This window comes from Crotalus tigris, unplaced genomic scaffold, assembly GCF_016545835.1.
Source record: "Crotalus tigris isolate CLP2741 ecotype Arizona unplaced genomic scaffold, ASM1654583v1 scf7180000017550.10884619, whole genome shotgun sequence".
Classification (NCBI taxonomy): Eukaryota; Metazoa; Chordata; class Lepidosauria; order Squamata; family Viperidae; genus Crotalus; species Crotalus tigris.
Genome location: NW_024096468.1, coordinates 8,624,529 through 8,650,143, shown reverse-complemented (window position 1 = coordinate 8,650,143; position 25,615 = coordinate 8,624,529). Strand labels below are relative to the sequence as shown.

The 25,615-nt window shown below is 40.3% G+C and overlaps 1 protein-coding gene across 11 annotated transcripts in view; it reads left to right on the top strand.

Annotated features, from left to right (window-relative positions):
* The window catches only part of AUTS2 (activator of transcription and developmental regulator AUTS2), a 675,541-nt gene that overhangs the window by 610,711 nt on the left and 39,215 nt on the right, over nucleotides 1-25,615 (top strand). For 6 of the 11 annotated variants that reach the window (XM_039342037.1, XM_039342105.1, XM_039342086.1 and 3 more), the window contains 4 exons: nucleotides 15,906-16,371; nucleotides 18,919-19,187; nucleotides 20,198-20,439; nucleotides 24,073-24,117. In XM_039342037.1, the coding sequence (XP_039197971.1) occupies nucleotides 15,906-16,371; nucleotides 18,919-19,187; nucleotides 20,198-20,439; nucleotides 24,073-24,117 (1,022 nt within the window). The remainder of the gene's footprint in view (nucleotides 1-15,905; nucleotides 16,372-18,918; nucleotides 19,188-20,197; nucleotides 20,440-24,072; nucleotides 24,118-25,615) is intronic. The other 5 variants (XM_039342057.1, XM_039342096.1, XM_039342048.1 and 2 more) reach the window with 4 other exon arrangements.

Here is a 25,615-nt window from a genome sequence, read left to right as displayed (position 1 = left end):
CACTTAACAATCGTGTTAACTTACTTAACAACTGCAGTGATTCACTTCACAACCGTGGCAAGAAAGGTCGTAAAATTGGGCAAAACTCACTTAACCAATATCTCGCTTAGCAACAGATGTTTTGAGCTTGTGGTGGTCATAAGTCGAGAACTACCTGCATAGGCCTGTTTTGGAATCCTTCCAATGCAAAACCTATGAGATTTCATGCAAGAAGATTGAAATCTTGCATGGTTTGGTGATATCATCAAATTTTGCCATTTTCATTTATTTTCAATTGAAAGACTAAATAATTATTAACACCCACAGTTACTACAACAATGGAATTCTAGTTCCCCCACTGCACTTCCACAGTCCACAGTTGAACTGCACAACCGTGCAACAAGAGTGTCTTTTTTGAATTCAAAGGACTACCAAATATTATTCTAAATGTAATTGTGTTTAGTTTAATGGCATGGATACCATTGCAGGGTGCTGTGGACTGCTTAGATCCAATAATAATAATAATAATAATAATAATAATAATAATAATAATAATAATAATAATAAGAAGAAGAAGAAGAAGAAGAAGAAGAAGAAGAAGAAGAAGAAGAAGAAGAAGAAGAAGAAGAAGAAGAAGAAGAAGAGAAGTTGGAAGGGACCTTGGAGGTCATCTAGTCCAACCCTATACCAGGCAGGAAACCCTATACCATTTCAGACATCTCTCCTGTTGTAAAATGTGGCCATTTTGGAAGGCATCCCTACTTCCTATTGGTTCTTTAATTCTTGACTAAATCTAATACAGGATTTGACAACCTCATACCTTGAAGATATATAGGAATATATCTCTAATGAACTCTACTAGCACAACCAATGACTAGGTTAATCTCCCTAATCCCCTAATCTCCCTAGGTCAATCTCAAGGAGAGAACCAACCTAGAACTAAGGAGAAATGTCCTGACAATTAGAACAATTAATCAACGGAAGTTGTGGGTGCTCCTATACTGGAGGTCTTTAAGAAGAGATTGGACCACCATTTGTCTGAAATGGTGTAGGGTTTTCAGCCTGAACAGGGGGTTGGACTAGAAGACCTTCAAAGTCCCTTCCAACTCTGTTATTCTGTTTTTCCCTCACTTGCTCAGAGATCTGCAAAAGAATGGGGTTTGGTGAAAAACTGAGGGTCTAAAGTCCGTTCTGTCTTTGGACTTCTCCCAGGATATATTCCTCAGGAAGTTTCCAAAGTCAAACTTGGAAAGTTTCAAATGGGGAGGGAGGAAATAGCCATTCAGTTTTGAGTCATCCTCCACCAGTTGGATAATAATCAATGATTTTTAAAAAAGTTTTTTTAAAAAAAAATTGGATTTTTTTTATTTAAATCGGATTTTTTTGATTTTTATCAAATTTATTTTAATAAAGTGCTTTGGGGTAAAAATCTATCTACATATAGTTTTGTATTTAAGATACGTTAATAATTTAGTTTATTCAGCATGAGTTAGTTCTGTAGCATGAGACTGTATATTCTGCAATATTTACATTTTTGGTAAACTCATTCAATGAATCCAAGCTCTGCAAGCTGAGATAACACGCACTGCGTTGATGCATTCACACAATTTCACAGTAGCCATGAGATAAATCATAAAACAAAGTTCAGGAATATTCCTTTATCCTATTGTTTTGCAAATCTATGTACACTACAAACTGTATGTTGTTTGAAGAGAAATGCATCTGTACCAGGCTCTGTTTTAATTAAATAAAAGAATTTGAGTAGTTCTCCAACTATGTGTGATTAACCTATTAATGTAAAATCTGTTCTGATATCGCTGTTTTACTAACCTGACAGCTTATTATTCTAAATAGGAAACCTTCATTTTGTTTGCAAATAATAATATTAAAGATTCTAACTACCAGCAAGAATGAGTCCTCACATTTAAGGAGCACCTGTCATTTCAGATCCATCATGGCAGCGCCTATTAGTGGGCATCCATTCACCTGCTGCCAGCCACGTCCCTCACCTCGTGTCACTCCCACATCACCAGCCATCCCATTAAAGCAGGGGCTCTCAACCTTGGCAACTTTAAGACTTGTGGACTTCAACTCCCAGAATTCCTCAGCCAGGAGGAGGAGGAGCCGCCACTGTGGGACAGAGATGACAGTTGCTTTTTAAAAATTATGATTTAAATTGAGTTGATTTAAAGCAAGCCTTTTTACTAGTGATTTAAATCATGATTTAAATCAACTTGATTTAAATCAAATCCACCCTGTCCTCCACAATTTCAGAGTCATGAATGCAGCTTTGAGAGTTTAACAATCTTAAACTGCTGTTTCTGTTGCTTCTACTGTCAACACTGCTAACATCGGATGTTCTTGCTTTGACAACAGATGAAAATGCAGCCATTTTCTCTATTCTCTTTTTCTTGCTTTTAGAATTAGTTGGTGCAGGGAGGGGGGATTGGGATGTGAGCTCAGTTAGCCATAATAATAACTCTGCCAACCCAAGGACAAACTGGGTTCAGAGAAGATAACATTTTGGCGGCTGGAGAGCTGAGAAGAAAGTCCGTGCTTTAAACTAATTGGGGAATGTGCTTTATGACTGTTTATTGGGGGGTGGGAATTGTACTTTGTTACTTTGTATCCAGGGTAGAGGAATTTAGTTTTTGGGTTCAACCATATGTAGAGCCGATACTTTGTATCCTGAATAAAAGATTCTTTAAGGAAAACAATGCCTCAAAGTTCTTTTGAAGGGTTTCATCTATCGGAACCATGACATCTACTTTAAGAGTGATGGCTGTTTTCTTTGTTCGTGAAGTTTGTGCATTTCACCCAACTTTTCACTCTTAAGGGGTGTTTTGTGATAAGAAGAAAGTTGGGAAACTGATGGGAAAATATTGCAGAATTATGAATGACGGTTTTAGATTCCAGACTCAGTGGAATTGTTGGCCAAAATCTGCAGGTCACCAAGTTATCCCTCTCCATGTATTGTTTCGTAAACTTCATCTGCTTTCTAGATCTGTTCATTTGTCTTGTAGAATCACAGAGGAGACCCTGTCTTCTCAGCACCCAGAACCTTTTAGAAATAATGATGGGATTAAAACAAAAGTCATAAGGCCATCCTGTGCAATCTCTGATCGGGGAACATCCAGGTGGCTTTTTCCTGTGTGAAAAAGCAGATTTTTCTGTAGAAGAATACATGGGGAGCCATGTGTCCTTCACAAAAAAATGGGTAGTGGTAGTAGGTAGAGTTTTAAATGACATGCCATAGCATTCTTCAGTCCACCTGGCTAGCTAGAGATGCTGGGTTAAATGTAAAGGTTTCCTTGTCAGTCATATCCAATGGTGCTCATCTCTGTTTCTTAGCTGAGGGAGCCAATGTTGTACAATTTCCATGAACATGTGCCTAGCGTGACTATATGCTGAAGGCGACAGGAACACTGTTATGTTCCCATCGAAGTGGTGCATATTTATCTACTCACGTTTGCATGTTTTTGAACTTCTAGGTAGGCAGGAGCTGGGGCAGGAATGGAAGTGCCTCCGTTGCATGGAACATGGGTCTCAAACTCAAGCTCTCCAGCTCAGTATATTTAACCCTGAACCATTGTGCTCTAGATGTGGATTAAGCCATACTATAACCATTGCTTAACAGAAGATGTAAAGCTATTTGCATTACTCAACACATGGGGATCTGATAAAAGCATACGTGGTTAAAGTTAAGTTAAGTAAAGTTAAATAGTGTGCACTAGATTTGAGAATGGCCAAGCCCTGGAACAAGGACTTTAACATGTCCAGTTCTTGTACTGTAATAGTAGAGGTGTTTCACTATATCAAATAACATTTTTGCTCTAGACAAAGCACAGTCATGCTTCAGTCTGCTTCCATTGCCCTTGACTTTTTCAAAGCCCAAGAGCATTAAAAACCCTAATCAGAAAATCCTGAATAAATTGCCTACATTCTCAAAACTTGAGCAATTTGATACTATCTAAACAACCATGTCAGGCTTTGTGCCTTGGGCTGCAAGGGAGGAGAGTCAATAGAATGAATTGGAAAGCATTGATTATTTTGTTTGATTTGCTGTCAACGCATCAAATGCACTGATTTAGCCTCCCAATGACCAATAAACGTTTATCTTTAGCTGCAATAAAAAGAAACAAATTCTGTGTGATCCTTGGTTGGAAGAGTTAACCACTTTCTATCCAAAGTCCAATGAGAGTCTTATATTGATCCTGACAATGCAGAACTTATTTTTTGTAGAGTGTGGGATCTAGGAAAAAGTCACCAGGTTAATCACCCAATTGTTAATCTGGAAGGAGGGATCAACATTCTATTATTGAATGCTTTCTTTAAGCAAGTACCATAGTTGAGCCCTTGCTTTGTTTTCAGGAGCTTAAGAATGAAAAGAAGGACTAGGGGTGACTTGATAGCAGTGTTCTAATATTTGAGGGGGGTCCACAAAGAAGAGGGGAAGGTCAACCTATCCTCCAAAGCACCAAAAGGGGAGACAAGAAACAATTGATGGACACTAACCAAGGAGAGAAACAACCTAGAACTAAGAGATTTCCTAAAGGTGACAGCAATCAACCAATGGAATGGCTTGCCTTCAGAAATTGTGGGTGTGCCATCACTAGAGGTTTTCAAAGAGAGACTGGACAAAAAATGTGTCTGAAATGGTATAAAGTCTCCTACTCAAGCAGGAGGTTGGAGTAGAAGACCTCCAAGGTCCCTTCCAACTCTATTAATCTATGTTCTATGTTCTAAGATTCAATTTCTAATATCTCCAACTAGAGCTGAAAAAAAGATTGAGTCAAATCCTGGAAATGTACTGCTAATCATTCTCTGTAATGCAGGGGCTTATGCTACTTCCCCCACAGCTTGCTTTTTAAAAAAATGTTTTGATTTTTTTATCCCACAATTATTATTTTTATAAATAGCTCAAGGTGAGAACCTTCAGGGGCTGCCTAAAGAAGAGGGAATTAAGCTATTTTCCAAAGCGCCTGAAGGCAGGACAAGAAGCAATGGATGGAGACTAATCAAGGAGAGAAGCAACCTAGAACTAAGGAGAAACTCCCTGACAGTTAGAACAGCCTGCCTCCAGAAGCAGTAAATGCTCCAACACTGGAAGTTTTTAAGAAGAGACTGGACAGCCATTTGTCTGAAATGGTGTAGGGTTTCCTGCCTGAGCAGGGGGTTGGACTAGATGACCTCCAAGGTCCCTTCCAACTTTACTACAATTACTATTACTATTATTAGAACATTCATGATACTCCTTCCTTCTCCTTTTTCTTCTCACAACCTCTCTGTGGGGTAAACTGGATTGAGAGAGAGTGACTGATCCAAAAACCACCCAACCTGCTTTTAAGCCTAAGGCAGGACTAGAACTCATAGTCTCCTGGTGTAGCCCAAAGTCACTCAGCCAGCTTTCATGCCTAAAGTGGGATTACAACTCTCAGTCTCCTAGTTTCTAGGCCACAACACCAAAGTAGCTCCTTTTTCAAATATGTGTGCATGTGCCATTGATCTGTGTATGAACATGGGTTAAGATGATGGTAAAGAAGCCCCTGCGGATTTTACTCCATTAGTTGTTGCTGACTATAGGAGGTGATGCTTATCTCTGTTTCAAGCCATTGAGGCAGCGCTGTCCGAAGACATTTCCACAGACATGTGGCCAGCATGACGTCACAGAGCACTGTTATCTTCCCATGAAAATTGTATCTATTTATCTAGTCACATTTGTATGCTTTCAAACTGCTAGGTTGGCAGAAGCTGGGGCGAGGACAGGAGCTCACCCCACCACGTGGTGTTTGGGTCTCAAACCTGGGCTGCCAGTTTTCTAGCCCACAAGCCCGGTGTCTTAACTACTGAGCCATTGTACCGCCATAAGATGACAATAGAAATTGCATTTGCCAAAGGTTGTATGGCACTAAGACAAATAATGTAGATTTATGAAAAGATTTGCTCAGGATGACTGAATATACAACCCTGTTGATTAAATTTAATGTAACAGTCTTAAATTTATCACATTGGCTAAACATTATTGCTAATATTATTGCATTGGGAGTACCTACAATTTTTGGAGGCAAGTCATTCCACTGGTTAATTGTCCTAACACTCAGCAAATTTTTCCTTACTTCTAGGTTGTCTATGGAGATTCTCAGTAATCCAGGTCATAGTTATCCCAAAGATGCTTTTTCATGAAGCAACTGGACATTCTTATTTTTCTTTGAAGATGTTTCACTTTTCATCCAAGAAGCTTCTTCGGCTCTGACTGAATGGTGGGGAATGGAAAGATTTATATTCCAGCTGGTCATTTGCATTCTTTTAGCGAATTGTTAAAGCTACCTGGAGGCTTATCTGTGTCTCCAGGGTCACCTGAGTTGTGCAAATGGGTGCAGAGCCTTCTTGGAACTGTTGAAAGGACTGTGTTGTAGATTGGAGATAGATGATGTTGGATCCCTCCCCCTCTGTTGAGGAAGGGCTGTTCAGTTTTGACATAGATGGCCTCTTTGATCCTTCTTTCAAACCAGAGGTCCTCTCTGTCCAAAATGTGAACTTTGCTGTCTTCGAAAGAGTGACCTTTGTCTTTTAAACGCAGATGGACTGTTGACTCTTGTCTTGATGAGTTTGTTCTCCTGTGTTGTGCCATGTGTTTGTGAAGTTGTTGTTTCGTTTCCCCAATGTACAGATCTGCTCATGGCTCACTGCATTGTACTGTATATACCATTCCATTCCCAACCATCCAATCAGAGTTGAAGAAGTTTCTTGGATAACAAGCAAAATGTCTTCAAAGAGAAAAAAAGGAAGTCCAGTTGCCTCGTGAAAAAGCATCTTTGGGATACTTCTAGGTTGCTTCTCTCTTTGATTAGTTTCCATTCATTGCTTCTTGTCCTTCCTTCAGGTGGTTTGGAGAATAGGTTGACTCCCTCTTCTTTGTGGCAGCCCCTGAGATATTGGAACACTGCTATCATGTCATCCCTAGTCCTTCTTTTCACTAGACTAGACATACCCAATTCCTGCAGCACATGGAACTGGGGTATGGCGAACATCTCAGAAGCGACAGTCTCTAGTTTCTTGGATTGGAAAGGTGAGGGGAGAGAGATGTACTTTCAGATCTTCAAAATTCTGTAACTGTAATCTTACATTAAATTTAGAGGTGGTATTTCTGATTGTGATTTTATCTGGGCTACCCCACAAGGCTCACATTACTGCTAGCTTCATTCTGGCAGACACTATATGCTATATCAGTGGTTCTCAACCTTTTTAATGCCGCAACCCCCAACCGGTTGTAAGTCGAGGACTAAACCAGTCATAAGTCAAGGACTAAACCGGTCATAAGTCGAGGACTACCCAACCGGTCGTAAGTCGAGGAATTTCCCTGTCCGGGAGCGCTGTGCATGCGTGGTGCCACCCCCTGCGCCGGCCGAGGCGTAGCTGACAAGCGGCAGAGACGGAGAGGCCGACCACCGGCTGGGCCACCAGCTGGCCCAGCCCAAGGGAGGTAAGGCACCCACCAGAAAAGGGGAAAAAAATGGCGGACAGCCTTGCTTGGCGACCCCTGTGAAATGGTCGATCGACCCCAAATGGGGTCGCGACCCATAAGTTGAGAACCGCTGTGCTATATTATCCTGTGTTGCACAGTAAAGGCAGCACTTATCTGATCACCTGTCCTGATGGGGTTCTAAAATCATTGAATACCTGTCTGTTCTTCCAGGTTTTGGGAGAAAAGAGTCTATTGAGTCCTTGGGGGGTTGCTTTTGTTATTATAAATGATTTCTTTCTTAAAGTGCTTCTTGCTTTTAAAACATAAGTTCCTTCCTCCCCTGACTGTTTGGAATTGAGCAGCCTCTGATTTTATATAAGTGAGCAAATCTAAATAAATAAAACTTTGAAAAGCTAAACAAGATTAGATCTGGCAAATTCATGGATAGGAGGTTACCACAAAATCCCAGAGCTGTAGTCCGGGTTAGGAAATATAAAAAGTCTCAGAATGAAGCAGTGACAAATAACTTTTATATTATTGCCAAGAACCCTCAGTGAAATATGGATGGGCTCATGAAACTCTGAGAGCTGTTTAACCTGAGCAAAATTATTTTTTTACTTATTTTGCATTGGGTATTGTTTGAAAAGCAGAGCATGATCCCATACTACAGAACTTCGTTATCTCACAACCAATGAATTGGGTGAGCGGTTACAACTTTATACTGCAACTGCAGTGATAAAACCACATTTATACAATCTCTCTCTCCCCCAAAAGCTGCTCAACAAGGTAAACATAAAGCATTCCTGTGATAAAGACCCTCAAGGTAGGTCACCTCATTCTGAAGAGAGATGTTTACTTTCAGAATATCTGGCACATCTGTTTTAAATTGTTTACCAGTGTTTTCCAGTTTTATTTTCCTTGTTTCATGTGATTCATCCCCTAAACGTTTCAGTTCTCCCACTTCTAAATCAAAACCATCAGATCTCGGATTTAAATAATTGGTTTTCTGTTTCCAGTTGTCAGGAAGGTTTTTAATTGTCTAAATTCAGACACTGTAACAATAGTGTAACATGGAAAAATATTTAAGCAACTCAGTTTGGGTTTCTTTTTCTTCTGGATCTGAATTAAAGCTGTCAACTGAAGTTATCATCTAATCTGACGCCAGCTCAGGACGCTGTTCTGCCTCAAGAAATAAGGAGATCTTTGTTTTCTCTTGTCTTATTAAGTTTGACCCATGGGAAATGCATCAATGAAGTCAGAAATACAGGCAGTCCTCGACTTACAACCACAATTGAGCCCAAACTGTCTGTTGTTAAGTGAGACATTTGTTAAGTGAGTTTTGCTCCCATTTTATAAGCTTTCTTGCCACACTTGTTAAGCGAATCACTGCAGATGATAAGTTAGTAACACGGTTCTAAAGTGAATCTGGCTTTCCCATTGACTTTGTTTGTCAGAAGGTCGCAAAACAGGATCACACGACCTTGAGACACAGCAACGGTCTGAATTTTGATCACACGATCATGGGGATGCTTCAGAGGTTGTAACTGAAAAACGGTCATAAGCCATTTTTTTCTGTGCCATTGTAACTTTGAACAGTCACTAAAACCAGGGGTTCTCAACCTTGGGAACTTTAAGACTTGTGGACTTCAACTCCCAGAATTCCTCAGCCAGCTTTGCTGGCTGAGGAATTCTGGGGGTTGAAGTCCACTGCTAGCTGAGGAATTCTGGGGGTTGAAGTCCATAAATCTTAAAGTTGCCAAGGTTGAGAACCCCTGCACTAAACGAATTGTTGTAACTCAAGCACTACTTGTACTGCTAGCTAGTAATTTAGACAGGAAATGTTTTCTGTTTACCAATCAAGTAATAAAGCAATAAAAAAATAAGAAGATTGCTACTTAACTCAGGAGTGAGCTAAAATTGTAATTTAGCACATTGCCATATCAAACTAGAAGTCAGCAGTTACACAGTTTGCATGCATATGAACAAATGGCCCTCTTGTGGTTAGGAAGCCAGCTGTTTAAAATATGCATCTGTCCAACACAAGGATGGTTTATCTCCCCTTTTTCTCTGGAGAGTGTTGCAAAGAGTTAGGAGCTTAAACCCAACTATCCATTTACTGTCAGTCTCAAATGACTGTTGAACAAATTCAAAACAGAAGCAAAATGGGGTATTATGTTCTTGGAAAGCTTTGCACCCCAGGGGAACCCACTTTTCATGGAACAGAACTTTGTTAAAGGATGAAAAAGAAACCCACATGGTATTTTATTACCATAATTGATGGGAGGGAGTTTAATATTTCCATTGCAACAGAGGCTATGTCAACAAGCAAAGCACATAGATTATTGTTTTTGTGTGGCAGATTTTGGTTTATAATTGCAATTCCCGTTCTGGAGGAGCCAAGCATTTGAGTGTTGACTAGATGTGCTTTGTTACAATCTTGGCATAAATCTTTCTTTCAAAATTACAGTTCCCTGAGGCTGTAAAATAGGACATCTCTGTATCTTAGCAGTAAAATCCAGGCTTTGCAGACAAAAGGGTCGTTCCGCCCATAGATTTCAACTAGCAGGGCTGGGAAAGACATTAAGCACGATGTCTTCCAGATGTTTTAAACTTCCATTGTGGTAGTTGAACTCCAGATACCCAGAAGGCAGCAGGTTGCTTACCCATGCTGCAGAGATCCACTGACAGTTGGAGTAATATATATTAGGCTAAATTTAATTGCAGAGGCTTGAAAGCTTTGTGCCAGTGATGGAACAGAACTAAGAAGACAACAGATGGTTGTGGGACTTTGGCCAAAATCAAAGTTTTCACATCAGATGGGAGGACCATCTGCCATTCCTCACCAAATCTGGTCCTATTGGGCATTCTTTACCAGAGGCAGTCATTTTGCCTCTTACCTATAGCAAAATCACTCCTTCAGAAGGTAACACTTAAGAGCTTGAACTGATGAGAGAGAGAGAGAGAGAGAGCGAGAGAGCGAGAGAGCGAGAGAGAGAGAGAGAGAGAGAGAGAGAGAGAGAGAGAGAGAGAGAGAGAGAGAGAGTGTATAAGACATGGAAGAATGATCTTTTTATCTCTTTCACAATATTTTAACTGAATAGCCTCCTGTACAGGTAGTCCACAACTTACAACATTTAATGACTGTTTGAAGTTACAATGGCACTGGAAAAAGTGACTTATGGGCATTTTTCACACTTATGACATTTGCAGCATCCTCATGCTCAAGTGGGTTACATTCAGATGTTTGACAACTGGTTCATATTTATATCAGTTGCAGTGTCCTGGGGGGGGGTCATGTGATCCCCTTTTGCGACCTTCTGACAAAGCAAAGTCAATGGGGAAACCAGATTCACTTAACAACCATGTTACTAACTTAACAACTGCAGTGATTCACTTAACAAATGTGGCAGGAAAAGTTCTAAAATGGGGCAAAGCTCATTTAACAAGTTTCCCACTTAGCAACATAAATTTTGTGGTTGTAGGTTGAGGACTATCTGTACTGAAATTCAAAATGGACAGAATATTTTTTTTTTTACAGAGAACATAGATAAACTCTGGAATTAACTACCAGCATCCTTGTTAATAAAAACTGATTCTAGTCAATTGGAATGGTTTAAAAACAAGTCTGGACAAGTTCATGGAAGATCATCCTTTGGTTTAGGAAGAGGAATAATCAGTTTACCAATGTTAATTAACTATGCATTGCTTTGCCGATTTGGAGATGCTGTGGAAATTCTGACTATGTGTCTGTAGGCTATGAAGGTCTAGAACTCTAGATGGACAAAAACAAACTTAGGCTGAATTCCAGCAAGATGGACTTACTATTTGTCCACAAACATCTTGGCTCCTTGACAACCTTTGTGATTCCTCTAGGTAGGAGCCCATCACTCTGAAGAAACAAATTTGCAATTGGAGGTCTTCCCAGATCCATACTTCAAGAAGTGGCATGCTTTGTACCTACTACATCTTTTGAAGTATGGATGAGTGGCCTTCACCTAAGTTGATTAGGTGGTACATAAGTTAGATGTTAGGCCTGGTTGCAAACTGTTGAAGTTCTGGTGAAAGTGACTCAAACATCAAGGTTTGCTATAATTATAGTAATACAAGTCTACATGGGCTGCCTTTGAAGACATCAGAGAACCTAGATCCAGATTCCTTGGGTGATTGCTTCTTCCAGGTGGAATCTGTCCAGTCTTATATAAGCAGAGAACGGATATTTAGGGTCATGTCCCACAAAGGTTCAAAAGAACACACCTCTAAAGACAGTAATTCTCTGGAGTTTGCCCTTGCCTCATTTTCATGCAGAGCCGTGAAAATTGTTTTGACGCAAGGGCATTTGTTGATGATTTTTTTGTTATTTGACTCTATGACCATGGGATGCCTTTTAAAAATTCTTTGTTGAAGTTATGTACAGCACATCTTCTGACCGTTTTGTAAATTGCCTGGAGTCTTTGGACTTGGCTAGGGTAAAAAACCCTGCAAATAAATAAACAGAAGTTATGGGTGTTTACTTCCTCTGAAATTTCCTCCGAAATATTAACCTTTAATAGTGGTTAAGAGGAAGTAACTAAAAAAAAGGGACACTTGACTTCTCATCCAGACTTGTGAGTACCTCAGATATAGCTGTTGGATGATTGTGTACCTCAGAAACTGGAGTTTTCCTCCAGGACTCTTCTTGCATTCCTATGAACTCAAAATACAGGTAGTCCTTGACTTACAACAATTCATTTAGTGACCTTTCCAAGTTACAACAGCACTGAAAAAGTGACTTACAACCTTTTTCACACTCAATGACCGCTGCAGCATCCTCATGGTCATGTGATCAAAAAATCAGACGCTTTGCAACTGACTCATATTTATGGCAGTTGCAGTATCCCAGGGTCATGTGATCACCTTTTGCGACTTTCCGACAAGCAAAGTGATTGGGAAAAACCAGATTCACTTAACAACTGTGTTACTAACTTAACAACTTCAGTGATTCACTTAACAACTGTGGTAAGAAAGGTCACAAAATGGGGCAAAATTCAATTAACAACTGTCTCACTTAGCAACAAAAAATTTGGGCTACATTGTAGTCCTAAATCGAGGATTACCTGTACAACCCAACCTTCTTTTAATGACGGCTTCATGGCTATTTTATCTATGGAGGGTATTGCTTCATTTTTTATTATTATTGTTTTTAAATACTTGGATTTCTTTCCTGACTTGGAGATACATTTCCAAGCCAATTCAGATGTTTTTAATAAAAAGAGATTTGTCACAGAGCAGTAAACTTGGGCTTCCAAGCCTGCTCCCCTCAGCTCTTTACAAAGATTTTCCATGCTGTGAGGCTCCCAAATCTTCTGAGGTCTGGAAAAAGACAGGAGTGCTGTCTGAGTTAATGAATGTTTACCCAAAATGACAGCCATAAAGTAGAAACTCTGTGAGGTCTGCCAAGGCCCTGTCAGCTCTCCGCCTCTGTGTGTACAAAACTAATGGGACTAAAACAAGTCTAGAGCTTTCCCTCAATTTGTCTTTGTGGATTTCAGCAACTGAGAAGAATTTTAAGCCTTAGCAGCCTCCATCACTTTTCAGGTTACAATAGCTGAACTGGAAGACACTTGTTAAGGCTTAATGCATTCAGCAAGAAGAAGGAATTGAGGTCTGGTGGATCTCATCTTGCAGGAACCTTTGTCTTTTTCACCAGACAAGCAATTTACTCTCTCTCATCTCTTGGTAGTTGCAGTGGATATTCCAAGTCTTGATCTGGAGGAGTTGTAGATAATGCAGTTGTGCATGGCCAAAACAACAAAGCAACAGACCAGGGTCATCAAATTGCTTAAGATTTTTTTTGTCTAGTCATTTCTAGTTACAGGTAGAATGGCTGGTGGCCTAATGGTAAAGAGAGTTTAACCCTAGGAAGGGACAGATCTTTCTCTCTCAGAGTATAAAGAGCAAATATCTGCTGTGAACTTCACACATAGGCATCAGGAAGGGCATCCAGCCAGTAAACGCTGAGCTACATTCAGTCGCCCTGATTCTACCCCGCATTAAGGGATTATAGATTCATAAAAATAATCTAGTTACAGGTAGTCCTTGACTTATGATTACACATTTAGCAACTTTTTGAAGTTGTGAAGTATCTTCCCCCCCAAAGATACTTGCCATCTGATTTTTAAGTCATAATGACTGCACACTTGAGCACACATACACACACACAAAATCATGTGGTCACATTTTGGATCTTTGTCAACCAGATCACTTTTATGGCTGTTTGCAGCATCCTGAGTTCACGTGACTATGATTTTCAGTGTTTTTTGCTGGTTTTTGGCATTTACTTCCAGTTTCTAGCAAAATAACCTCCCTATGGGTAAAATGAATTTGCTTAACAACTGGTGCAAAAATAATGAACAATTGGGTCCAGTCACGTGATGCCCTGACTTAACAACCAACCACATCTTATGACCATAATTGTGGACTCAATTATAGTTGTAAGTCAAGGTACAGATTTTGAAATAGTTGCCATTTATATGTATGTATGTATGTATGTATGTATGTATGTATGTATGTATGTATGTATATATATATATATATTATCTCATGGAGAAAGCTGATTCTGTAAATAGTGTGCTCTCAATGACTAACTATAGATGATAGCTCCACTTTGTTCTAATACCTGGAGACTGTGTGTGGGTTTGAATGGGAAAGAAAAGTTTTAAGTTGAATCCTGATAAGATTGAGTGGCTGTGGAAGTTTGGACTGCCTGAGTCTGCAGTGATTCTGTATTTAGCTGTAAATGGAATCTCACTTCCTATTTCAGAGCTAGTGCACAATTTGAGGCTCTTTTGGACTTATAGTGCTTATTGAAAAAGCATAAGTTTACCTATTAATGTCAGTGGTGCCCATACCTCAACAGGGAGGTCCTTAAGACAATTACATATGTTTTGATCATTCATATCTATTGCAATGAGCTCTAGTTGGGCTATCCTTGAAGACCACTCAGAAGCTATAGCTGGTCCCAAATGCAGTAGCATGGATGTGCCATGGTATGTCCATGTAACACCTCTGCTGTGGGGGCTGTTTTGGTTATCAGTAGACTAGCAGGCACAGTTCGTTGTGCTGGTTATCATCTATAAAGCCCTTCATGACCATCAACCTGCTTATTTGAGGGACTGAGGGGTCCTTGGTGCTCTGGGAGCTTGCTTGTTTTCTTGCAGATTTCATTACCCAAACTAGGTAACATCATCAGTGCTGGTCAGTGATGATGTTACCTCATTGGGTAATGAAATGTCTGCAAGAAAACAAGCAAGCTCAGAAAGCAACAAGGACCCCTCATTTCAACCCTGAGCTACAAATATTCTCCTTTATTAGTATTTGAGGGACTGCCCATCCCTTGTAACTTCTGCCCAAGCCATACATTCTGACAGACTTGGCATGTTCCTGGTCCCATCAATTAAAAAGTGCCATCTGGTGGGACCCAACAATTGGTTCTTCTCTATCATGGCATCTGTCCTCAGGACAACATTCACCATGCAATTCATATGGTTCTCACCTTGAACTTATTTAAATGAGCTCTTAAGAGCTGGTGTCAATCTTTCTGCTGGCGAATATAGCATTAAAGAAACTCTATGGCCTTGAGGTGCCATAACAGATATTTGTGGTACTTCGATTTTTTATTGAGATTGTTTTTCTGGATTCTTTTTTTAAATTATTGTTTTCTGTTGTTTTGATCTTGTAAGCTGACCAGAGCTATGATTTTGTGAGTGAGTGAATAAATAAATGAGCAAATAGTCATGTTCCAGAAAATGTACTTGCATGAGTAAAATTTCCCATTTCTAAGTCTCCTTTAAGAGGTTCTGCTCAACTACTTCAAAAGCTTTGCTTGGCTGTCATACACAGTTTATTAATTCCAATGGTATTTGTTGTAGGAGTGTTGTTTATGTGAAGATAATCTAGAAAAGCTTTTGAAGCTCTATTGGCACTGAATGGATTGAGTCATCTCAATTTGTCATCTCAGGAGGCTTAAAAAATAATCACAAGAAGGAGTGTTGTCATTGTTTTGATGCCATACTGTAAACCTAAGCTGCTCTCACGATTGATGTTCATCTTTAAGTCACTTGTTGTAAACAAGAGTTTTATTACATTTCTTCACATGTAATGTTTAATTTTATTACTTACTATATTTGTACTGTATTTTTGAAAACTGCTTATGGCTTTGACAATTTTGTTAATTATTGTTGATAAACAAGTCGGTGATGGTTGTTTTTGATGCTTCATCTTCTCTCATAAAAGTCGGACTGTAAATAACCTTCCATGGTTAGCTTTTTGTGGTTAGTTTTTCTATCAGGATGTAAAACATTAATAGAAAACCAGTCAGACTCTAGTTCATTAACTTAACATGCCTAAAGTGTAGCTTCAGAGTAGGTGTAGTTTTCCCTGTTGTATCAATCATTTTTTTTGTGTTTGATGTTTTTGTTTCCAGATACAGACTTAGGAGTTGGTACGCTAACAGAAAATGAAGATCAAGAGGCCAGGTCTTTGGCACTCCCCAAAATATCAGGATTAGAACGGAGCCAAGAGAAGAGTCAGGACAGTGGGAAAGAGCCATCACTTGACCCTGTTGTGCCTCAGGATCTTTGTCCTCAAGTTTCTCAGCCTTTGGTCACACCTCGTTTGGAGCCACCAACAGAAGCACGTTCTCCAAAGCCACCTGCTGTCCACCCTGCTCGCTCCTCCTATTCGGAAGGCCCAGAGAAGCAACCAGCTTTGGAAGAGGCCCAGTTTCCCACAGTTCCTCCTTCCCAAATACAACATCCACCGAGACCTCCCTCTCCTGGGCAGCCGGCCCATCCAAACATACCACCTTCTCAGCTGCGTCCTCCCTCCCGTAGCCTTGCACAACAGCTGTCAGCTTATAACAGCAGCAGTTTAAGCCTCAACAGTTTGAGGTGAGGATCATGCTGGGCGTTTTCCAAGCGTCAGTTCATCAACTGTGTTGTAAAAGTAGAGATGTTGACATTTCTTGAAAAGGGGCCAGGCTCTTTATTTGGGTGAGTGCTGTGGGAGAGTTGGAAGGCAGCCAACAGTATAAATAACATCTTCTTCCATAATTCAAAAACTCTGGGCCAACCCTGGAAACTGAGAGTAGACAAAAAGCTAAAGAGGTGCCAGTTTCCAGTACTGTTGTCCGCAATTTAAAGGACTGAAAGCACAGCAAGGCTATTGCTGTGTCAAGTGTTAGGGAGAGGTTGTTAATCAGACAAGAAAATAAAGCTCTAAATAATTGGGCTGGATTCATCATGCTTCTGCTAAAGAAACTCAGAGATGTGCAGCAATATCTCCCACAGCCTCTATCAAGTCCTTGCGCTCCTCAATTTTAGCTTTTTAGCTTTTTTTTAAATTAAAAATAAATAAAGGGGAAGCTGACATATGGCTCAGTATCAGCTTTTATCCATGTGCATTTCCAATAAAATGTCTGGGCTTCACATAAACCCAAGAGATGTTCTTCAGAAATGGCAGGTGAATACGGCTTGTGCTTCCTTTGCAAGTATGGTCCTTCTGCCTAGAAAAAGTCAGATAAGGTGAGGAGATTAAATGCCTGCTGGGGAAGGTCTTAGTTTGACATTCTGATAACTGAGTGTCTGGGGACTGGTCATATCCATCAAGGCAGCCATTTTGTGAGAACGGCTATATCATGCTCTCAAAATTGCTCAAGTGTCCACCCAGTCCCTTGGCTTACTTTATTGCCTGAACCTAGCCACTACAGCTTATAAAACCTGGTGCATGGCAGGGGTCTTCAAACTTGGTCCTTTTATGACTTCTGGACTTCAATTCCCATGTCTGACTGAGGAATTCTGGGAGCTGAAGTCCACAAGTCATAAAAGGACCAAGGTGCATGGCTTGGTGTTTTGTGGAAGCAAAGGCAGGATGGTTTGTAAGCCAACCAGGCTTGAACCAAGCTTTTAGCAAAAAGGAGAAGTCCAGCCATAATCGGAGTCATCTGGTGATAAGATGGGCGGCAAACAAATTTAATAAATAAAAATAAAAAATATATAATAATCTGTCCCAAGAGATGGCAAATTTGCATTTACTCTAAATCCTACTTTCCATCAGGACAGTTGGTATGAGGGAACCTCAGGCCATTTTTCATCGACAACAGATTAGGCCAATGATGGTGAGCCTTTGGACTTGGTGTGTCAAAAATTGGGAAAGTGCCAACTTGGCACTGCCGGTGTGTCACACCCTCTCCCAAACAAAAGAGAAACAATTCTCTCTCACCTCTCCCTCCTCCATCTAGGCCAGTGTTTCTCAACCTTGACAATTTTAAGACATGTAGACTTCAACTCCCAGAATTCCACAGCCAGCAATGCTGGCTGTGGAATTCTGGGAGTTGAAGTCCACATGCCTTAAAATTGTCAAGGTTGAGAATCACTGATCTAGGCCATCTCAGTGGCAATGCCAAGACAGGCCTGAAGTGAAGGACCATACTTTTATTTTAACCCTTGTGACACTGCTGCCACACACAAAAGGCTGCTTTGTGCCATGTGAACCTTGGGGAATGGCACAATTTGCCCCCCCTCCCAGCCCAATGCTCCCCAGGAACTGCTGCATGACCTAATTTCAGGCAGTCTTCTCCTTCAGTTGTCAGGCCCTGTAGCCTAGTCAAGGCCATTGTCAATCACACAAGGCATTTGTTCTTGAAACAGTTTGGAGAAGGCACAGCCTCTTAAACCTTCAAAAACTGTGCAAAATCATGCCCCATTCTTATACAATTTTCGAATGCCGTGCGAGAACACACCCCATTCTCACATGCTTTCCACAGCCTCTGAAAGTTGTGTGAGAACAGGGTGTGCTTTTGAGAATAGTTATTGCCAGGTGTTGGTGAAGGCTGGCGCGTCACTCAAAACATTGTGGCATGTCACCTTTGACACGTGTGTCATAGGTTCGCCGTCACTGGATTAGGTGGTTCTGATCTGATGAGGAGAATACAGGTAGCTCTTGTCTTACGACCACAATTGAGCTTAAATTTCTGTTGGTAAGTGAGACATTTGTTATGTGAGTTTTGCCCCATTTTGCTACACTGAATCACTGCAGTTGTTCAGTTAGTAACACGGTTGTTAAGTGACTCTGGCTTCCCCCATTGACTTTGCTTGTCAGAAGGTCGCAGAAAGTGATCACATGACCCCCGGGATACTGCAACCACCGTAAATATGAGCCAGTTGGCAAGTGTCTGAATTTTGATCACATGACCTTGGGGATGCTGCAAAGGTTGTAAGTGTGAAAAATGGTCATAAGTCACTTTTTTCAATGCCGTTGTAACTTTGAATGGTCACTAAACAAATTGTTGTAAGTCGAGGACTACCTGTATTTTGGGAAGGAGACCTGTTCTCTCTTTGCAGCAATGGGAGGGCTTGGGGCTCTGCCTTTCCTTGCTTAGTAACTCCTTTTTTGTGCATTTGCTAACCTCTTCTTTTCTGCCTCTTTCCCACAAATAGCAGCAGCAGAAGCAGCACCCCAGCCAAAAGCCAGCCCCCTCCTCCTCCTCTGCCTCCTCCACCCATAGCTCACCATCCTTCAGCATCCCCCTTCCCTCTCTCTTTACCCAATCACAGCCCTCTCCATAATTTCACACCTGCCCTCCAGCCTTCTACCCACACCCACCACCCCAATATGTTTGCCCCTCCCACGGCATTACCTCCTCCTCCTCCTCTGACATCGGGGACCTTACAAGTTCCAGGTCATCCTGCTGGCACTGCTTACTCAGGTCAGGAAGAAAGTGTAACTTGCTGGGTCAAATGCTAGTTTCTTTGCTTGTTTTAGTCAAGGTATCAGCATCTTGCAAAGGAAACAGGTTTAAATTGGTACAAATAGATTTTATTGAGCTGGGACAGGGGTCCCCAATCCCCGGTCTGTGGACCGGCACTGGTCCGCAGCATGCCAGCAAGTGGGCTGCACAAACAAGCAAAGCTCCATCCTCGGGATGCAGGCAGTATTCAAAACCACATCCCCTCTGGTCTGCAGAAAAATCTTTCTCCATGGCACCAGGACCTCTGAGCTAGGACATATTTTATGAAGGAACTTCAAAGTTCATCAAGAAGAGGGAAGGAAAGAAGGAAACAATTATTTCATAAAATATAAAATATGGAGCTATTTGAATTTCCTTCCTTCCTTCCTTCCTTCCTTCCTTCCTTCCTCATATCTCACAAGTGTAAAAAGACTCAGGGCTTTGATTGCCCGGTTCATGCTTTTTGGTGTCATTGACCTCCCATGTATGACCCTTACCTTGCATGAACAAAACAGGAGCTCATCCACACATATCTACATTATTCTCTGGGCAATAAGGAGAACTCAGTGGAAAGAAGATGGCCCAGCTCTTGGCTACGTTTGGGTTGGCCTTCTCCCAGTTGTTTTTACCCACTCAATATCATAAGATTGAAGAGGCTCACTTTGAATCCTTACACTGAGGAAATGGGGGGGACAGGTCTTCTTCTTTTGAGGACCTTGAAATAACATCCCTACTGAGATCCATACAGTCTCCTGACTTTTCAACAGATTTTTTTTTTGGGGGGGGGGGAGATAGATTGCATTTCTCATATTATTCCTTGTGAGTTGCCTTGTCCTTTATTGTTATTTTATAGATTCCGATACATACTTTTAACCTTCTTTGCAGAATTAGGCAGGCATGTTGTTCAGAGTTTGGGATGATTGGAGTGATGCATAAGATGACGTAAAGGAGGAAGGGAGAGACTTTCATGATATTGTCTTCCTTTCCAGAGCAAGATCTTCTCCGCCAGGAGCTGAACACTCGGTTCCTGGCTTCCCAGAGCGCCGATCGTGGCGCCTCGCTAGGCCCACCACCCTACTTGAGGACGGAGTTCCACCAGCACCAACACCAACACCAGCACACGCACCAACACACGCACCAGCACACCTTCACGCCTTTTCCTCACGCCCTCCCACCAACAGCCATCATGCCAACGCCAGCACCTCCCATGGTGCGTAATCCAGGCAGAAATGTGAGGATAAGTAGCGCGCAACCTTTTTTTGTTGCAAAGTATATTGTGACAGCTACAAATAATAATCACAACAGCAAAGATCTTTGTGGAGTCATGGGAGAAAAGGCTGAAAGTCTCCGGACAGTTCCCTGTTGCAGTGGGGAGGGGGCTTGGGGTAAAGGGATTCTATGTATATAGATCCTGCAGCCCAGATCTGGTATTCCTAATTTAATAAGTAAGTTAACCTTTCCTTTTTGGAATCATGAGAACATCAGTCACACGGATGTGCAGAGAAAAATAGTTAGTTATATATCTCACAACTGTGGATCTAGGTGACGAATAGAGAATGAAAACCAAAAGAACAAGTAATGCTAGCATTAACACAAGTAAATATCTCAGGACAATTAGGATAACACTATAAAAATGCCCCATAGAATTGCCTTGATATTTCATGGCAGTAATTTGGTTCCAGAGCTGAAGTTTCCATTGCCTGCATAGCTAAATTATATCCTATGTATTCCTAGCTTCTCTGATAATGAGCATGAGGAAAATCTCGTTGAACAAGTATCATTTTTGATGTCTGTTGAAAGTTTTCTGTAGGAAATTTCTGGCTATTTAATCAACATCTTAAAATTTTCCTTGCTTCTATAATATTTGTTGTAAATGAGAGACTTTAATAAGTGCCTTTCTTTTATCCATATGGTGCCTTTCTTTTAGAACAAAATAGAGGTATTTGTTATATTGTAATAGTAATAGTATACATGTTGATGAGTAGTAGGTAACTAATACTTTAGGGATATTTGCCACTTACATGGCAGCCAAGAACTAATATTTTCTGTATCTGCTGCGATCTTGTGGCCATCTGGATTTTTGCCACCATCTGGGATTGTCCTACAATACTTAAACTCAATACCAGCTCATCAGTAACCATCGATCCACAGTGGATAGGTCAAAATTAAACCTGGATGCTTTTAATTAAAGGTACAATTAAAGGCACAAAAGCAACAATTTCATATCCCAACCTGAGGCCACTGTTCTATTTCATTGTCATCCCATAATTCAGACTTGGTTAAAAAAAAAAAGGCTAATATAGAGAACATGGGAATGCAACAATTTGGAAATGATGTAATCTAGTGTCTTTAGAGCACATCATGAGAAAGGCAGGGCTAGATGAATCAAAAGTTGGAATTAAGATTGCCGGGAGAAATATCAACAACCTAAAATATGCAGATGATACCACTCTAATGGCAGAAAGTGAAGAGGAACTAAAGAGCCTCTTGATGCGGGTGAAGAAAGAGAGTGCAAAAGTTGGCTTGAAACTCAACATTAAGAAAACCAAAATCATGGCATCCGGGCCTCTCAATTCCTGGCAAATAGATGGGGAAGAAATGGAGGTAGTGACAGATTTTATTTTTCTGGGCTCCAAGATCACCTCAGATGGAGACTGCAGCCAAGAAATTAAAAGACGCTTGCTCATGGGGAGGAAAGCTATGGCAAATCTAGACAGCATTCTAAAAAGCAGAGACATCACCCTGCCAACAAAAGTGCATATAGTCCAGGCCATGGTTTTCCCAGTTGCAATGTATGGCTGTGAAAGTTGGACCATAAGAAAGGCTGAGCGCAAAAGAATTGAGGCCTTTGAACTATGGTGCTGGAGAAGACTCCTGCGAGTCCCTTGGACTGAAGGCGTTCAAACCGGTCAGTCCTAGAAGAGATCAACCCCGACTGCTCTTTAGAAGGACAGATCCTGAAGTTGAAACTCAAGTACTTTGGCCACCTAATGAGAAGGAAGGACTCACTGGAGAAGGGCCTAATGCTGGGAAAGATTGAGGGCAATAGAAGAAGGGGAAGACAGAGAATGAGATGGCTGGATGGAGTCACTGAAGCAGTAGGTGTGAATTTGAATGGACTCCAGAAGATGGTAGAGGACAGGAAGACCTGGAGGAACGTTGTCCATGGGGTCGCGATGGGTCGGACACGACTTCGCAAGTAACAACAACAAAGTGTCTTTATATAAAGATCAGTGGGAAAATAACCTGAATCTGCTGGCATCACATCTTTATTGCCTTAAATAAAGATTTAAATAGATCTGAAACTCTAGGGGAAAAGAAATGAGTGAATTGTCAGTCTTCTTTCTTTCACTCTGCTTTATTCTATGGTATTACTTAAAAGCTAGAAAGTTCTCAGTTGTGGTATTTCCGTATTTAGGCCCTAATCTATCTCTGTGTCTATCTCTATCATTCTATTGTTGAGAGTCAGGCAGCATACATATTTAACAAATTACTAAATTTAAATTGCATATAGATTATTAAATTTAAATGAATAATAAATCACCCCCCAATTTTATCACTCTGATCAGAAACTCCATTTGGATTAGCGCTAACAGAATTAGAATTATCACAGAGACGACTGAGAAATAGCAGATAGATGTTAGCAGACTGGGTAGAATTTTCAATCTCAACACTATTACTATAGATAGTCCTTGACTTACAACCACAACTGAGCCCAAAATATATGTTGTTAAGTGAGACATTTGTTAAGTGAATTTTGCCCCCTTTTATGACCATTCATGCCACAATTGTTAAGGGAATCATTGCAGTTGTTAAGTTAGTTAAGACGGTGAATCTGGCTTCCCCCATTGAGTTTGCTTGTCAGGAGGTCACAAAAGGGGATCACATGACCCCGGGACGCTGCAACTATCATAATCATGAGTCAGTTGTCAAACCTCTGAATTTTGATCACGTGACTATGGAGATGCTGCAATGGTTATAAGAGTGGAAAATGGTTATAAGTCACTTTTTTCAATGCCGTTTAACTTTGAATGGTCACTAAATGAACTATTGTAAGTCAAGGACTACTTGTACTACTGCTATTACCATTACTGTTACTATTTTAAAAAAACCAAAAACCTACTCACTGTCTCCCTAAACCAAGGCTAGGCAACCTTGGCTCTTTTATGAATTGTGGATTTCAACTCCCAGAATTCCTGAGCCAGCCATGCTGAGGAGAAAAGGAGAGGTTTCCATGCTGAGCCATGCTGGCTCAGGAATTCTGGGAGTTGAAGTCCACGAGTCATAAAAGAGCCAAGGTTGTCTGCCCCTATCCTAAACCAAATCCAGCAAAATTGAAGATGCTGTAAAATGATGAGTGAGGGTTGAAATGTTAAGGTGAAAGAGCAACAGAATGTCTAATCCTTGCTTGTTTTATTTAATATCTGAAATTTTATTACCTATGTTTTCCTTGATCTGTTTTTCTTTATGACTGTTGATTCCTGATCCTTCTTATCTCCAGGGATATTATGGGTTTTTTAAAATGTTTTCTGATGTGGTTTATATTGAGGGGCATCTTAGGTAGGGTTTGTGTTTGTATGTGTGTGAAGCATTAAAAAAAATCAAGACAGGGACCACAACTGGCAACTGAAGCCCTGTTCTTTTTTAATGTGCCTCATAAAATATACATAAAAAGATGGGTCTTTGATACTGTGACTATGGCTACCATCTTGAGTTTATTATCTTTCTAACCTCCATCAATATCTATAAAATATCTAAGAACTGATTGCTGAACTGTTAGATAGGATAACATTCAAAACTCTTCATGAAATGAAAGGATTTCCCCTGACACATGTAATGAGTTTGTATTTCAATCCTTTTACAGTTTGACAAATATCCTACAAAAGTAGATCCTTTCTACCGTCACAGTGTGAGTTCTTACTATTGCATTAAAATGATTTTAATTGCATTTCTTCCATGAACATCACTGTTCAGTCACTGATAGAACATCCAGTTTTATGTGTCATTCCTTCACCTCCATTCACTATAAAAAGCATCTGTCATCAGTATTGTCAGTTGCTTTAGCTGTTGCCTCATTGTCTTTTCTAAAGAAGTAGAATCTTCTTCTTTTTAAAATTGGCAATGTCTTTTTTCCTCAGCAGTTTTTCCATAATGAGGCTGGGTATTCAATGGATTTACAGAGTCTCCCTTATTATTATAGGTTTTCTTATAGCAATAGCAATAGTATTTAGACTTATATACCATTCTCTTTGTAGCACTCTCTAAGCAGTTTACAGAGTCAGCATATTCTCCCCCCCAACAATCTGGGTCCTCATTTTACCGACCTCAAAAGGATGAAAGACTGAGTCAACCTTGAACTGGTCAGAATCAAACTCCTGGCAGTCAGCAGAGTTAACCTGCAATACTGCATTTTAACCACTGCATCATCTTATTCACTCCACAGTGATTGTTATTTTGCAGTTTGATATGGCAATGAAGACGAGAGAGTCGCGTTCACATGTGTAAATAGAATCCTGTGTTTATTAATCTTTTAGTATCTGTGGTGATTTATGCAGATGCAGTGCATACGTCTATGTCTCATAATTGAGATGGAAATAAGTTTTGGTTTGACTTTAAAACAAAACAACCCAAATTGAAACACTGGCTATGTTACAATTGGACAATGGGACAGACTGAGCCTTGGCAAAGTTGTGTAGATTCAAAGGCCAACTAAACCCACTGAATAATCATCTTTAGCTTTGGATGGAGTTGTGCTACCCATAAGGGAGCTGGCTTGCAATTTGGTGTGTGTGGGGGGTCCTATTGGACTCAAAACTTCTGCTTCTTATGGTCAAATTTGTACATTATAGATGGGGTGCCAATTACACCCATTCCTAGATCAGGGAGCTTTGTGTACACTTAATTCCTACCCTGTCACCTCACAGCTGGATTATTGCAATTCATTGTATATGAGACTGTTTTTAAAGACCGTGATTTTATTTTAATGTATTTATTGTTTGATATAATCCAGTCAAAACTGGTTGGAATATAATCCTGAAAAAAATAGTTGAATAAATCAAAGCTATAAGATTAAAAGGCTGAATCTCTTAAATAGCACCTTATTTAAATGCATCCTAACTGATGGATTTTAGTTAATGACCCAAAGCAGAGAACTATTATGGTCTAAATTTGCTTTTTATGTTTTGGATTTTTGATCAGTATGTGCTTTTTTTTTTTTTACTAAAAAACATTGTGTAATTAGAAAATTGCTATTGTGTTCAAATGTATTTATTTTCTCTGCTGAGAGTGTAGAATTGAGCATAAAAAACAACTAAGCAAGCAACCCAAATCAAGAATATAATTTATTCTTGACATAGGATTATTAAGGTTCATAAAATCATAACAGAAGACCCCTTTAGATCATCTTG